Source organism: Mandrillus leucophaeus, unplaced genomic scaffold (assembly GCF_000951045.1).
Source record: "Mandrillus leucophaeus isolate KB7577 unplaced genomic scaffold, Mleu.le_1.0 Scaffold13, whole genome shotgun sequence".
Taxonomy (NCBI): domain Eukaryota; kingdom Metazoa; phylum Chordata; class Mammalia; order Primates; family Cercopithecidae; genus Mandrillus; species Mandrillus leucophaeus.
In genome coordinates this window covers 8,035,932-8,051,183 of record NW_012101254.1, presented here as the reverse complement: position 1 = coordinate 8,051,183, position 15,252 = coordinate 8,035,932, and the positions used below count along the sequence as shown (strand labels likewise).

Genomic DNA, 15,252 nt, shown 5'->3' with positions numbered 1-15,252 from the left:
CAGTAGTTCTTGTTTATTGAGCTCCTGTTGTGAACCAGGAGCCCTGTGAGGTACTTTGTTCACTGAAAAGTTTTCGCAGTAAGACACTATTATCCTCTCTCAACGCACAATGCTCTGAGGCTTGGTGAGCTGCTCAGAGGTGGCAGTCCCCTAGCTCAGAGGTGGCAGTGTTCTCTCAGGCCAGTCCCTCAGGTGCCACATAGCATGTTTATCCCCCCCTCACGTGCACTTAGACTTGATCATCAAATTGCTCAGAATATGGGTTGTCTTTAAGAGAGTGGAGTGCCCCTCCCCCGCCACAGCACCTGCTCCTGAAGAGCACTGGAGGGAGCTGCTGAGGGGGTCCTCAGCAGAGGGGAGACGTCTGGGCGCATGAGGCACATATGCCAGGTCCTGCTGGGGTAGAGGTATATGGACTCAGGCAGTACAGAGACTCGGGGGGTACAGAGTCTTGGGGTATGGAGAGTCAGGGGGTATGGAAACTTGGGGTACGGAGACTCGGGGGTACAGAGACTCGGGGGGTGTGGAGACTTGGGGTATGGAGACTCAGGCACATCCCATATCCTCCCAAAAGTCAGGCCTACATTTGATTTCTCAAGGGGCAGGTGTGTACTCCTAGGCATAAGGGGACAGCTGGAGTGGCCGGGTGTGCCGACGCCCATGTGGTCTGTGGTTTCATAGAGGTTGTCTGACTCTGGTCCTGAGGCTCCTCTGCCCTAAATCTGACCAAAGAGTCCTCTCATATCTAGCAGTGGAGAAATGGCACTCACCACAGTGAGGATTACAGTCCCTGCAGCCCTGGGAACACAGGATGGTTCTGTAGCTCTCGTTCCAAGGTAAGCCTAGAGCTGGTTTTCAGTCATCAGGGGCAGCCTTGCTGCTGACATCAGCCAGGCTGGCCTTGTGACCAACAAGCCCCAACCCTAGAGACAGCCAGCAGTTCACTCTGTTCCATGAGACTGGGCCAGACTTTCCCATAAGCAAAAGCAGTATGTTCAGTTGTTTCAGTTTCATATATCCAGTGACATCTCTTACCTTTTTTATGTCTATATTTTAACCAATCAGTGCCCAGGGTCTATAGCTGAGTTAGTGAGTGATGGATTTTTAAATCTGAATGTGCCGGTTCTGTTTTCCAGTCCTTTGTCCAGCGATTATGTTTAAACAGAAGCAGGGGCTACGGTGGAGGCCCAAGCCTTTGGGACATTTGAATCCTTCCTGGTTCCTCCAGCTGCCTGGAGACCTGCTCCCTTAGAAATCAGGGCTCTAGCAATCCAAATTAGTCCTTCAAAAAGACATACCTGGCCGGGCACAGTGGCTCATGCCTGTAATCCCAGCACTTTGGGAGGCTCAGGCAGGCAGATCACTTGAGGTCAGGAGTTTGAGACCAGCCTGGCCAACATGGTAAAACCCCATCTCTACTAAAAATACAAAAATTAGCTGGGTATGGTGGCGGGCGCCTGTAGTCCTAGCTACTTGGGAGGCTGAGGCAGGAGAATCGCTTGAACCCAGGAGGCGGAGGTTGCAGTGAGCCGAGATTGCACCACTGCACTCCAGCCTGGGTGACAGAGTGAGACTCTGTCTCAAAACAACAACAAAAGGACAGATCTTTTCCCAGTTTTTACTCATTAATCAGGGGGTTTAGTGTCTAAGACCTTTGTGCATTTCTTTACTGTAAGTAACCCTGAGGTTATCACTTGATGAGGCAAGCTGAAGGACACAGAGGGTCAGTGGCTCCCACCGAGATCATCCATTTCACCCATTAAAGAAACCCGGCACCCGAAGCATAAGGTAGATGCACCAAAGTCACAGAACAAATTAGTGGCAGAGTCAAGGTGAGGCGCTGGGTCTCCTGACCTCATCCTCACTCTGTCCTTGGTTTTTCCCACATACCAGGAAGGAAACTTGGTTTCATTATAGGCAGCTTCTGAAGGTACCTTTTAAGAGCCTTTCATCTGGCTGAGAAAATTAAAAAGAAAAAAAGAAGCTTTCATATAGAAAGTAAATCAGTCAGACTTTGACAGAAGTTCCATCCATAAACATATGTCTTTATTCTCTTTCTGTACATATTGGCAATGATAAAGCTTAAAGATGCATGTCCTATGAAATGCAAAAACAATGAATTTACATAAATAATTTATACTTCAGAAAATTAAAGTTGAAAAATATTTTCCACATTATTAGAGTTCACAGTATTTAAATCAAGCTTTCCCACTTATACTCCAGACTATATTGTCTTAGCAGAGAGTGATAAAATCTAATCAGGAAAAAAATGATCAAGTTTCTGTTTTTATTCAGTGCACGAGTAGACGCTATTTCAGTATCAGGCCGCGCAAGCGTCGAGGCTGCAGCCTCTCATCCTGACCCTTCCCCTCCTGAGTGGCTGTGACCCAGCAGAGGTCACTGGCGTGGAATGGTTACAGCGTCACCAAACCACTCCACGGTGGACACATTCAACCGAGCGGTAACGTCTGGTGGTCTGATGCCTCATTTCCATGTAATACTTTTTATAGCCCTGAAAATGGAAACCTTGGCATCGAAACACAGCTGAACATGTGAACACTAGGACAAGGCACTGTACTACGGGGTTTGGTTTCTTTTTAGGAAAGGTGTTTGCATAGATTGCTAGCTATTTAGTGTGCAGGAAAACAGAGCCCCCAGCGTGCGTGGCTTTGTGAGGGGTGAAGCTGCATGGTGCTCCCTCAGCCCTAAGAGAGCGCCGTCTCTCGTTCTCCAGCCCCAGCCTTGTGGGCTGTCCCACTGGTGCTGTCCTTTAGAACCCCTACAGGAGAGTTTTTTGCTCAAAAAGCTGCAAGTCAAAGCGGACCCAGACCTCCCCGGTGGGGACCTCGTGCAGCAGCAGTCGGCGGGTCACAGGGCCTTTGCTTTCCTGTTCTGTTCGAATTTTGGCCACTGGAATTTCAGTACGACCCAGGAAATCTGGTGAATAAACAGAGGAGAGTCAGAGTCTTTCTTCTTTATAAAATCATTAAAGAGCTACATCCGGAAGAGTGTCTGAAGTAGGATTCATAAAACCTTCACATCTGAAACAAGGAACTTCTTCTGGTTCATGGCTGTTGAATATCGTGAATGGGTGTGTGGGGAATGGTGGCAGGTTTATGTGTGAGAAGTTGCCACGTGGAATTCAAATCTCCATTCTGAGAATGCTCCAGGAGTGGTGTTCGCGTCACGTGTGTAGGGAGTGACGGGTCAAAGGCCTGAAACTATCTGAGGCCACCCCCTCCCCTGAGGAAGGCCACCCACCTCCTGCCAAAGCGAGATGACACAGGCCTGTGTCACTTCCCCGAAGTGGCAAGGGGTCTGCACACAGCTGAGGCCCCTGGATCAGGACTCCAGGATCTAGGAAACTGGAAAGCCTTTAGATCCCCTGGCTGAGCGACACTTACCATCTGGTGAAAACTGGTCTCTGTCAAACAGGGTGAGACACAGCACATCTTGGTACAGATCCTTAATGAAGAACTGGCAGTTAAAATTCCACTTGGGATTGAGTGTGTCCTGGATGGTCCTGGTGGTGTAGCTCTGGGAGCCCATGCTGATTTCACAGTATGGGTTGCTCTTCCCTGAACAAAAACAAACCACAGACACATGTGGTGCATGCAGGTAAAACGAAGTGACTGACAGTGCCCTCCCTGAGCAGAAGCAGGATCCCAGATAACGGGTCACTCGAGACCATGGCAGCAGGAGCCACTGCCTGGGGCACCGTATCCCTGTGGTCTAGTAACAGGGTCTCTAAGTTCCCAGTGCTGACAGCAGCATTAACCGGGGAGTGGCTGAGACCTCCACCACCAGGACCGCTCCCCACGGAGCAAGCCTGGGCGAGTGTCACTGCAACCTGCTGCATGCTTCCCTGGCACACACACTAGGGAAGGCGGGCACTGGCACTTACTGGGAAAACAGTGATGAGAATATTGGTCCAATATGTGCATTTTAGTGGCACTGGACACACTATTAGAAAGCATTCCTTTATTCAGTGTTCAGAAGAGTCATCAGTGGCCGGGCGCAGTGGCACTTTGTCAATGACAAAGTGCTGTAATCCCAGCACTTTGGGAGGCCGAGGTGGTTGGATCATTTGAGGTCAGGAGTTCGAGACCAGCCTGGCCAATATGGTGAAACCCCGTCTCTACTAAAAGTACAAAAATTTGCCAGGCATGGTGGTGCGCACCTGTAATCCCAGCTACTCGGGAGGCTAAGCCTTGAGAATCACTTGAACCCCGGAGGCAGAGGTTGCAGTGAGCTGAGATTGGGCCACTGCACTCCAGCCTGGATGACCGAGACTCCGTCTCAAAAAGTCATCAGCAAAAACTGGGGCAGGGCAGTTACCATGTCTGTTGAAGGAATGAAAGCAGGATTTACCATTTGGTTTGCAGGCTTTTAATTCTGTAGCTTCAATGACATGCACCATCAGGCGCCCAATGCCTGAAGTCTTTTGGGAGCGGGCTACAAAAGAGGAAGACAAGTCTTGTTCATCTCTTCTCCAAGGATGCAGACCCTCACTGTCTTGCAAACCAACCATAACACTACTGGCTCCCTGTCCCCATCTGCCACTGCCCTGGGCCCAACAGCCCAGCATCTGGCTGCCCTGTGCCTTCCCCAGGCTGTGTCGCCTGCTAGAAAGGCCCTGCTTGCTATTTCTGCCCTGCCTGCTTTCTCTGCCCATCAGCATCCTACTCATCCTTCAAGATGCGGGTCTGATCCCACATCTACCTCCCAGATCCCTTCCCTCCTCTGCATCCAGTATCCCTGGCTTATGAGCAGCCCACAGCCTGCTGGGTCTGAAATCCTGTATAATGTCTGTATCCTCTGCCAGACAGGAGCCAGGGTAGAGCATGGAGTGTTTCGATCATCCTTGTATTAACCCCTCAAGTGCCCAGCAAATAGTAATATTAATAAAATAATACAGGGTATTTGTGCAGCACTTAATAGAAGCTAACATTTATTGGATACTTACTTTGTGTTAGGCATGTGCTAGACTTATGTAAGTTATATTATTTAAACTGCATAATTATCTGATAAGGTAGCTCCCCATTTTACTGATGAGAAACGCTGAGGCTTAGAAAGGACTGTAGTGTGATCCACTCAGAGCTGCTAAATGGCAGGGTCCAAATTTAAACATCAGATACCAAAGTCCAGGCCCAGTTAAGCCTAGCACAGAGCCTGGCACAAAGTAATCGACAAATGTGGGAAGGACTGAACACACGGACGAGGCACAGCAACATATACAGATGCTGATGGGAAGCAGAACTCAGGCAGAAAAACTGGATTGACATCTTTGGCCAATTAAGAGATCATTATATGCGTTATGAAATAATCATTGATTTTTCAACAGCAAGCTTTTAAAGTACTATTAAAATAACATTCAATTAGCAAAAGCTGCTTTAAACATACCTTTTAGGAGTATATAACAAAATAGGGGAAACCTGAATAAAAAAACATAAAGAGCTGCAACTATAGCAGCCAGGAAGCTGGCGGGAGGCCCGGGCAGGAGGACAGGCTGCATGGGGGGCCAGGTGGGGAGGAAGGTGGAGGTGCGGCTGACTCAGAGCACAACCCTCCCCACCCCGTGGGGTGGAGGCCACAGGCCGGCCTGGCACAGCTGGAGATGCAGCAGGGAGGTTGGGGCCTGGCATTCATGTGGAGGCTGGAGAAGAATGTGGGAGTTCTGGTCGGAGGGCCACGGTGGGGCGGGGTAGGGTGGCAGGTGCTTTACAAAGACCACTGTGGCTCCACTGAGCAGGTGAGTAATCTGTGCCATGAACAGAGAGGACACCAATGCAACAAAGCTGGAGCCCCACCGTCATAAGTCACACTCCGGGCCCGATGCTGGGGGAGTTGCCTTGAGGGAGCTTATGGCCATTAAGTGAGAAAAGCAGGGACTGAGGGGGCGTAAGCAGAGACAACAGAGGAGGAGTGCTGGAGGATGATCGCAGCCTCAGGACAGTGGGGCTCCAGGTAGAAGTCACACTGGCTAGGGCAAGAGGGAAGGTGTCATGGAGGAGGCTGTGTTTGACGTGGGCCTCGAAGAATGGGAAGAATTTAAGGTGGGGGCAGAGCACTTCAGCTGGAGGGTGAGCACACATAGGAAGGCCAGGCAGGGCAACGATGGGCTGCTCAACTAGGCAGCTGGATGGGCCGGGCACAGCAAAGAGCTGGGGATGGGGCTGGGTGGCAGGTAACAGTGGGGATGGGCCCTGAGTGTGGGATAAGAAATGTGTCCTTAATTTGGGAGGCAATAAGGAAGATACTTCAGCAGGAAGAGGTGCACTAAGAGCAGCTCTGGAAAAAAGAATACTCCAGAAATGAAGAGGATGGGTGGCAGAGAGGAAGAGAGCCTTGTGCTGCAGCCTGGGTGGGAGATTGGGGGCCTGTGACACGGGGACAGGAAAGCAGGGTGATGGGAAAGTTGCGAGGGAGGAGGACTGCAGCACAGCTGACCAGGTGTGAGGTGCCAGGGAGGGGCCTGGGTGGCTGGGGACCACACTGCGTTCCACAGGGGGTCCCAGGAGGAGGAGCTGCTGCTGGAGGGAGGCTGGTGGTCCCCTGGGAAAAGTCATGTGATGCGGGAGCAGTGGGGCAGGTGGCTCTCTGGAGGGCGCTGTTCAGAGGTGCGGGCTTGGGGGAGTGTGGCCAGCCTGACCCTGAAGCTGGGGGTTGGTGGGGTCCCCGAGCAGAGAGCTACAGAGGCGGGGGAGAGGCCTGGGCAAGGGTGGAAGAAGAGCTGGGAAGGCGGCCATGGGGTCCAGAGGGAAGGCAGAGCCTCAGTGACTGCCATCAGTGCAGGGAGCTGGGGCAGGGAAAGTGAACTGAGCCACTAACTAGGCCATTGGTGTCACTGGTGGGGACAGGATGTGGACTGAATTCTGGTGAGGTGAGAAGGGGGAGGAGGCAGGGGCAGAAGGATGGGGAGAGGGCAGACTTAGGGTCTAGGTCCCCTGGCTGCAAAGGGAGAGGGTGGATGGCAGGCCCTGGAGGAGGGTGAGGAGGAGCAGGGGCTGCTCAGGAACTGCAGGGAGACAGACCACAGAAGCGGCATGTAATGGAGCAACACAGCCCAAGCAGAGGTGAGGTGAGTCATGGAGAGAAAGGAGTGGAGAAGGTGCAGTGGAGGGGGAGGGATAGAGGCGCTGCAGAGCGGGAGGTCCTGGAGCTGGCACTGCCAGCCCGTTTCTGTGTGGGCAGGGGCCCCAGGGAGGTTTGCAGTGGCAGCTTCAAGAGGGGAGGGCTCTCTGGTCTGATCCCGCAGCAGGTCTGGTCTTTCAGGCCTGTCCCCATTTCATCAGCCTGACTGCAGGAGCAGTGGCCAGCATCCCTAGGGCACCTGGGGGCTGCGTCCACCCTCCAGGCACCCCGATACCTTGGTAAGCTTTCTCGTGCTTCTTCTTCTCAGTGTCGATGTATTGCTCAGACGCCGCCTTGATCTTCTGCACCCAGGCGGTCCTGTGGGAGAAGCAGGGGCAGCCGTTGGCGGCATCCCACCCTCACAGGTCAGCCCGGAGCCCCAGAGCTCTGCACATGTTCTTCAGTCTTTTGCTAACCTCAGCTTTCACAAGTTTCCTATCAAAGACCTGATATTAGTCAACCGAAAGATTCTTATGCTAATGGAGGATCCAGCTGAGAGCTGCTAATGCCCCTTCTTGACCACAAAATGCCAGGCACTCGCAAAGCGCTGGGACCCGGAGACAATGCATTGGCCCCACGGATGACACTTGGCATGAGGGGTTCTAGCACACACAGAGGAGCAGCAGCACCTCCCGGGTGGGCGCCCCGAAGGCACTGTTGGAGCTGCAGGCTGAAGGAAGCTGGGAACAGCGGGGATGGGACTCACACAAGGGCGCCTGGGGGGCGAAGAGCTGCAGGTGGAGGGCCTGGGGCTAAGACCTGTGGCCCAAGGAGGCCTCGGAAACCAGCAAAGCACAGTGGGTTGTTACCTGCAGGCAGCCCCTGCAGGGACTGTAGCAGGGCCTGAGGTGCCAATCTGCCATCTGGGAAGGCTGCTGAGTGGTGTGGGGAGCGAAGCCGGGAAGCATGTTAGGGGGCAGCTGCGGTGACAAAGGCCTACCGTGGGGCCGGAGCAGAGGGGCGTGTTAAGAGAGGTTCAGGATACAGAATTAGTGGGGCTTGAGCACGGCTGGAGATGGGTTTATGGCAGAGGGAGACGTCCAGGCCTTCTCCCAGAGTTCAAGGCAGGCCACACATGGTCAGGACTGACCTCTCATTAATGTTGTCTGTTCGGAGGGTGTAGACCCGATCAATGTGGGAAATGTGGAAGACAGGCTCATCGCTGGAAGGGTCTGTGGGCAGTTTCACCAAGACTTCATTCAGGAAAATGGGCTGAAAGAATTAGGGCCAAAACATAGGCTGTGAGATGGGTCAGAACACTCCACCCGCCTATGACCAGAGAGAGCTCCGTTTGTTCTGAAGAGCCTTGCTGAGAAGGAGAAAGGGGTCTAGTGTCAAAGGTCTTCTACACAGAACAAATGAAACCTCCATTTCTGGAAAAGTCACCATCGAGGTGGGTCAGGTGTTGGGACTGGGGACAGGAGCTCTGAGCACCCATGACGGCTGGTGCAAAAGGCTCTCTCTGCTACCAACGCTGGTGCCGTGCTGGGGCTCGACTTACAGAGACCCAGTGCTGAATGCGGACGGCGGTGAGCCCAGGTGTCACGCGAAGCCAGAATCTCAGCTGGAGTCTGGCTGATGGCCAGCGGCGGGTGGGGAGAGCCCAGCCGCATGGGGCCCCAATGTATGGGAAGCAGCAAAGGAAGCACCAGCGATCTGGAACCAGGTGAGGAGAGTCCCTTAAGGTCAGCTCAGGGTCCGCCAGGAAGGCCCTTAAGATAGAGGCGACACCTCATTAGGCCCCTGATGCTACCTCCAGACGTGCGATACTCACCGTTTTATACATTTTGAATTGAGCATTGGACTTCGAGCTGAAAAGTTTCTCAGAGCCAGAGGAAACAGAAAACTGCTTGACCATGTAGGTAAGAAGCAGGAAGTCATTGAAGAGGAATCCGTGCAGTTCCTTGTTGCTCTTGGTCTTGTATAATTTCCCACTGTGCAAGAGCTTCCGGGGCCCCAGGCAGTTGGTGAGAGAGTTGAAAATAAGTTGCTTAAAGAGAAAGAAAATTTCACTTTTTAAATCCCGGCACAAACCATCCAGTGCCCCTGAGGCCAGTGCCCTGGGCCTGAGGATACTGTAGTGGAGTTTTCTAGGTGGGAGTGTGGCTAGAATCATGCACCTTGCATGAAAGATCCTTAAATACATTACTCTTCAGAGTTCAAACTGGCCCAGTGAAAATCATTACTTCCAGTCACAGAACACTGATTCTACCAGCTGAATTCAAATAACTCAAAACAAAAAATCCCAGTCTTCTCTCCTTAGGAGAAAGGAGAATGCCCTTCAGGCCTGCAATCCCAGCACTGTGGGAGACCGAGGCGGGAGGATCCACTGAGGTCAGGAGTTCAAGACTAGCCTGGGCAACATGGTGAAACCGCAGCTCAACTAAAAATACAAAAATTATCTGGGCGTCGTGGCAGATGCCTGTAGTCCCAGCTACTCGGGAGATGGAGGCTGGAGAATCGCTCCAACCCAAGGAAGCGGAGCTTGCAGTGAGCCGAGATGATCTCGCCACTGCACTCCAGCCTGGGCGACAGAATGAGACTCCGTCTCAAAAGAAAAAAAGAAAAAAGAAAGCCTTTGCAGGGGCAGGGTGGTGAGTCCACACAGGCTGCCTGAGGTGGAGACTGTCCATGCGAGGGAAGGCTCGGAGCTGGTTCCCCACCCACAGCCTCCCTGGAGGCGCACGGCTTAACCGCAGAGGCCTGACCTCCGCGAGGCCTTCGCACTGCACGTGCGCCTGGATCCACTCCAGTCGGTCCGAGTTTTCCTTCTCCCGAACTCCCTCATTCACTTGAGAGCACAGCTCCTCTGCGCGCTCGAGGGCCAGCTTTAGGGAGGAATGGTCCGCGTGGCTCTCCGGGGTGTTCTCCAGAATCTGGAAGAGAGTGGGCAGCGTCACACGGGAGGAGCTGCGTCTCTCACCCGCCCCCCTGGGACCCTCGCTGGACCGCTCTGCTCCGCCAACCCCCAGTCACGGGCTGCTTCCATGCCCTGAAGTGCGGAGGGGAACAAGATGACGCTTTCCGCCCTTGAGAAACTCGTACTCCCACACGTTCTTGGGGACACAGGGACAGGTAACGCTGCTGCGACAAGGTGACAGTGCTAAACGGATCAAGGCTCTGAACTCTGTGGGTCTCTGGTTGCTCTCGGACTGGCTCCTGGTGATAGACGGGAGCCTCCCTACTCCTCCCGAAATTTAATGTAAGGGCGAGCCCTCCAGAGTAAACTGGCTGCAGCTGTGGTAAGCGTGAACTTGCTGAATAACAGTGGTTCATAACAATCTGGGGGTCACTGATCCTTTTGAAAATACCTGATGAAAGCAATGACTCCCCTGCCACAGGAAAAATACAATAAAATCACATTGTCGGCATGTGGAAGAAATGCATTCTGTTCATTCTGAAGCGATTTCAAACGAGGCATGCTGCAACTGTGAATGCGTAGAGGCCAGAACACAAACGTGTGTGGTCCCTCCAGAAATTACGGGCCATCACCAGACGCCCCCTGTCTGGACTCTCTCACTCTAGTCGGATGAGTCCACAGTCCTTCGTTTACAATTCTAAAATGCAGAAAAGCCTGAGAGCCTGAAGTTTTTACTCAGTATCTATTTGGTGGCAAAATCTGACCTAAACAGAAGAGAGATATTTACTTATTCTACTTACAGTGATTGTTCTTATGTTTCACTGTAGGAATATTAGTGTGTCTGGTTGTAAGTGCTGCCCTAAGGCTCAGTTGAGGAGTCATATATTATATGGTATTTGAACTACATTCCGAATTCTGAACACATCTGGCCCCAAGTATTGCAATGAAGGGGCTGTGAACCTGCATTATGGTTCAGTTTAGTACAGGCATCTATCACATGAGGTCTATGTTGAGGTCACACAGCTAACAGACCAAAAGTCAAGGAATCATCAATAGAAGTAACAGGCTTATCATATGCCTGCTGTTTTTCTTTGTAAGTTACAGTAATCAATGGTTAATTGTGGCATAATCTCTTGTAAAGTCTGCCTTTTCCTTAGAAGGCTTATGGGCTCAAGAGGGCCATATTGCTTATCGAAAAGAAAGCCAGAAGGAATTTTAGAAGGAATGTCAAAGCCGAATACAGCAACGGACACAAATGAACTCTGTTTAGGACGTGCCGAGTGGAGCCTCCTGGGACATCTAGGAAAGGTGTTCAGGGGTGGATGGAAGCAGATCTCAGAGGAAAGACTGGAGTCTAAGGTTGCTCTAGTCTCTCTCTCGGTTCCAGATGGGCTCCAAAACTGGAGACCTGGAGGGGCCTTTCCCTGCCTGGACAAGTACACTTACGACTTTGAGATGCTGGGGAGTTTCTTGAAAGGTGGATGACAGGTTACCCAAGTGACACTGGATTCCTCTCTGATTTGCCCACTTCAAGGATTCGGCGTGTTTCTGTGCACGCGCGCGCGCGCGCGCACACACACACGTCTGGTCCCCGGGACAGTGGGATCGCTTTTGTGGCGTCGCGCTGTGTGCAGGGTGAGGTGGCGCGGTCAGAGGCTCCCTGAGGATCCGGCCTCTGTGGACCTCAGCGCGTCCTGTTCCTAACTCAGACTCCCCCGCCCGGCCTGCACACTCACACTTCTGATGAGCAGTGGGTAGCGGGTGATCCTCTGCATGGGTTTCAGCAGGAAGCTGGAGAGGGGCATTCCTTTACACCGCGGGTCAGATGCCAGCTTCTGCAAAACAACAGCGAGGCTCGTGAGGAAATCGCAGATCCGACCACAGGAAGCATCGGTCTTTGATCGCCTTTTAGATTTCACATTTCTTTTATTTATTTATGTTTCTCCTTGTCTTACTGTTTTTTTTTTTTTTTGAGACGGAGTCTTGCTCAGTCGCCCAGGCTGGAGTGCAGTGGTGCGATCTCAGCTCACTGCAAGCTCCACCTCCCAGGTTCTCGCCATTCTCCTGCCTCAGCCTCCCGAGTAGCTGGGACTACAGGCGCCCGCCACCACGCCCGGCTAGTTTTTTGTATTTTTAGTAGAGACGGGGTTTCACCGTGTTATCCAGGATGGTCTCGATCACCTGACCTCGTGATCCGCCCGTCTCGGCCTCCCAAAGTGTGTCTTACTGTTTTATAATTTTTTTTTAGGTGCATGTTTTATTTTAAAACGTGTATATATTCACAACATAGAACTGTAATTTTGCTACACTGATACTTTGCACTGTAGTAAAGTGAGGGCCTTCAACTTTCTTTTAATAACTCAGGATCTAAAATGATACCTATTGGGTTCACAGTAGGAATATCTCACCTCACGTGCCAAGCCCAGCGGATGCTCCTCAGCTTTCTCACGAATGTGAGAGCCTCTGCTGGGACTGTCCCCGCCCTGTCTTCTCGGGGCTGATTCACACTCGACCCTCAAGACTCAAGTCCTGCTTCCCCTTGTCCAGGCTCTCCCCCGGGACACCTTCCCTCCTTTCCAGGACCCTCCCTGGCCACAACATGTGCACCAGGTGATACAGGGAGAGGCATCGTGTTCCAGTGTCTCTATTCCACACCCGACTGAACGCCAGGCCCAGGGCCCACATCTTACTTGCCTCTACCCCTGGCACTGGTACACTGCCTAGAGAGCAGCTGCTGCTCTAGGGTGGCAGTTTTTAATGACGGCAAAGCACACTCACTGTAGCCTACCTGATCATTTCCCCACTACTGGATATTCAAACTGCCCCCTTTTGTTTTGGCCATATCTGTACATGTTGCTGTCACAAGCATCTTCGTGCTGCTTATTTTCATATTTTTCTGAGTCTTTTTAAAAGTAACATTTTAGAACACAGCTTATTGCTAGATTTTGCTTTTTTTAAGGTAAGCTATAGCAGGCCTTTCATTATGAGGCAGTATTTTTATTTATTTTTACGATTGTTACAATTGTGATGACATTGAAATCCTATTTACATCATTATTGTTTTAAAACATGCACATATACTAACAATTTTCAGTTTATCTCATTATTCTGATGAATGTTTAAGTCTATGATCGTGGTTTCCATGTTTCTTTCAGTTCATTTCGAGGCAACTCCCCGCCTCCTACCCTTATCGCAAATTGAAGGGCTCTGTCCTCAGTGCCTTATATTGAATCATTTTTGCATCCCTGAGATCATAAGGAAAAATACGATAATCATTTATTGAATGCTAATAATAATGTGTTGGTCTCTGAGTTAAAGTCCTTTAAAAGTATTGTATGATAATCTCCTTTTATAGATGAGGGGACTGAAGGCTCCTACATGTTAAATAACTTGCCTCTGGTCACACAATTAGAGCCTGTCTTGTTCTAAGCATGGTATGCTATAGCCTCCTGGGATAATCCTATTTGGTTATGACAGACTCTTCTTTTCGTGTAATGCTTAATTTTATGAACTGTTACTTTAAGAGTTTAACAGCTGTATTTGTAAAAGGTAGTGGGTTTTAACTTAAACAGGCCTGGAATCATGGCTACTTTTGCTTATAGAACGAACCACGTGACCTCTCTACTTTTCCCTGTGATCTGTAACAGTTTGTATAATATAGAATAATCTATTCTTTTAGAGTTGGAAAGAATTCACTGTTAAATCCATCAAGTGAACCCAGCTCCTTTTTGGGATAAGTTTCTCAATTTTCTCCTTGGTTAACAGTATCTTAATAGTAAGATTTTCTATTTTTAAAAGATGTTCTATTCTTATTGAGCCAGTTTTCAAGTTTTAGTAGAAAATTACACATTTTGTTTATGTTTTCACATTTGTTAGCATGTCTTTTGGAATTGCATGCGCTTTAATTTAAGAGATCTCCTTACATACATTCTGACTGTTACTTGTGTTTTTTCCTTTTTCTGTTAGATTCATCAGTTGTATTTTATTACTTCTCTTCAACATACCAGTTCTTGGATATATTGATATAATTTGTGCTTTTTATCTTTATTATTGCCTCCATTTTCCTTTTGGAATTTCTATTTTCTGCCTAAACATCTTTATAGTTTCTTCTTCTTTTCTATTCTTTTCTGACAATGAAAATGTTTAAATTATGTACTCTCTCCCTTAAGTACTGATATGGCTGTTTAATAGATCCCAATATGCAGTATTTCATGAACAAAAAAACCCAACAGGAAATATGAAAAAAAGCCAGAAAACAGATTTTACTTTCTATTTCCTTACCATTTTAACAGCTATAATAATAGTTTCTACTACTGAACAACATTAATGCAAATGACTTCTCAAAATGTGACTTTCTATTGTGATAACTTATATGAAGGATTTTGTTGACTCATTACATTATACACAGTGTTTTCTCTCTGAGTACAGCTGTAGCTTTACTTCTCATGTTTAACTTGTGACGTGGCATCATGGAACTGATCCTTTCTTCTTCTGCTCATCAGTTTCTGGAAGCTTTGATGACGTCTGTGCACACTTCTGGTATATGTACAGGATCACAGATATGCATTTTATATATTATCCTAATTCCTGTTTCCTACTCTCATTTCCTTTTGTCCCAGTTTATTCATCTAGTCATTTTAAATTTTATCTTGTTGCATTTTATACGTTTGAGTAAGTTATTTTAGGGCCGGGTACGGTGGCTTACACCTGTAATCCCAGCACTTTGGGAGGCCAAGGTGGGCAGATCACCTGAGGTCAGGAGTTCGAAATCAACCTGGCCAACGTGGTGAAAACCCGTCTCTACTGAAAATACAAAAAGTAGCCAGGCATAGTGGCACATGCCTATAATCCCAGCTACTCTGAAGGCTAAGGTAGGAGAATCTCTTGAACCTGGGAGGCAGAGGTTGCAGTGAGCTGAGATCACACCACTGCACTCCAGCCTGGGCAACAGAGCGAGATTCTGTTTCAAAAAAAGAAAAGAAAAAAAGTAAGCTATTTTATACTCTTTCTGGAATAAGATAGGTATTAAATGAATGCAATTTACAAAATTAAGAAAGTGACATTCTGGGTGTTTCTTGGGAGTCTAAAGTAGCTGATAAGTAAGTATGCTTAAAAAAAACACTCTGTTATTAGATGGGGAAAAAGTTATGGTCCCAGTGCCAGGAAGAAATCAGGTCTACAAAAAGGCGACACAAAACAATGGGAACATTATCTGCCGTCCTGGTGTTTCCTTTGATGGGGATACCCTTCTCCACTGCC

The 15,252-nt window shown here is 49.5% G+C and overlaps 1 protein-coding gene across 3 annotated transcripts in view; it reads right to left on the bottom strand.

Moving 5' to 3' along the window:
- Positions 1–2,024: 2,024 nt before the first annotated feature.
- Positions 2,025–15,252, bottom strand: part of ITSN2 (intersectin 2) — a 133,555-nt gene continuing 120,327 nt past the window's right edge. For all 3 annotated transcript variants that reach the window (XM_011972707.1, XM_011972705.1, XM_011972706.1), the window contains 8 exons: positions 11,731–11,829; positions 9,843–10,010; positions 8,909–9,124; positions 8,225–8,346; positions 7,370–7,452; positions 4,372–4,455; positions 3,405–3,578; positions 2,025–2,937 (listed from right to left, as the gene is read on the bottom strand). In XM_011972707.1, coding sequence (XP_011828097.1) covers positions 2,780–2,937; positions 3,405–3,578; positions 4,372–4,455; positions 7,370–7,452; positions 8,225–8,346; positions 8,909–9,124; positions 9,843–10,010; positions 11,731–11,829 — 1,104 coding nt within the window. In that variant the 3' untranslated portion in view covers positions 2,025–2,779. The remainder of the gene's footprint in view (positions 2,938–3,404; positions 3,579–4,371; positions 4,456–7,369; positions 7,453–8,224; positions 8,347–8,908; positions 9,125–9,842; positions 10,011–11,730; positions 11,830–15,252) is intronic.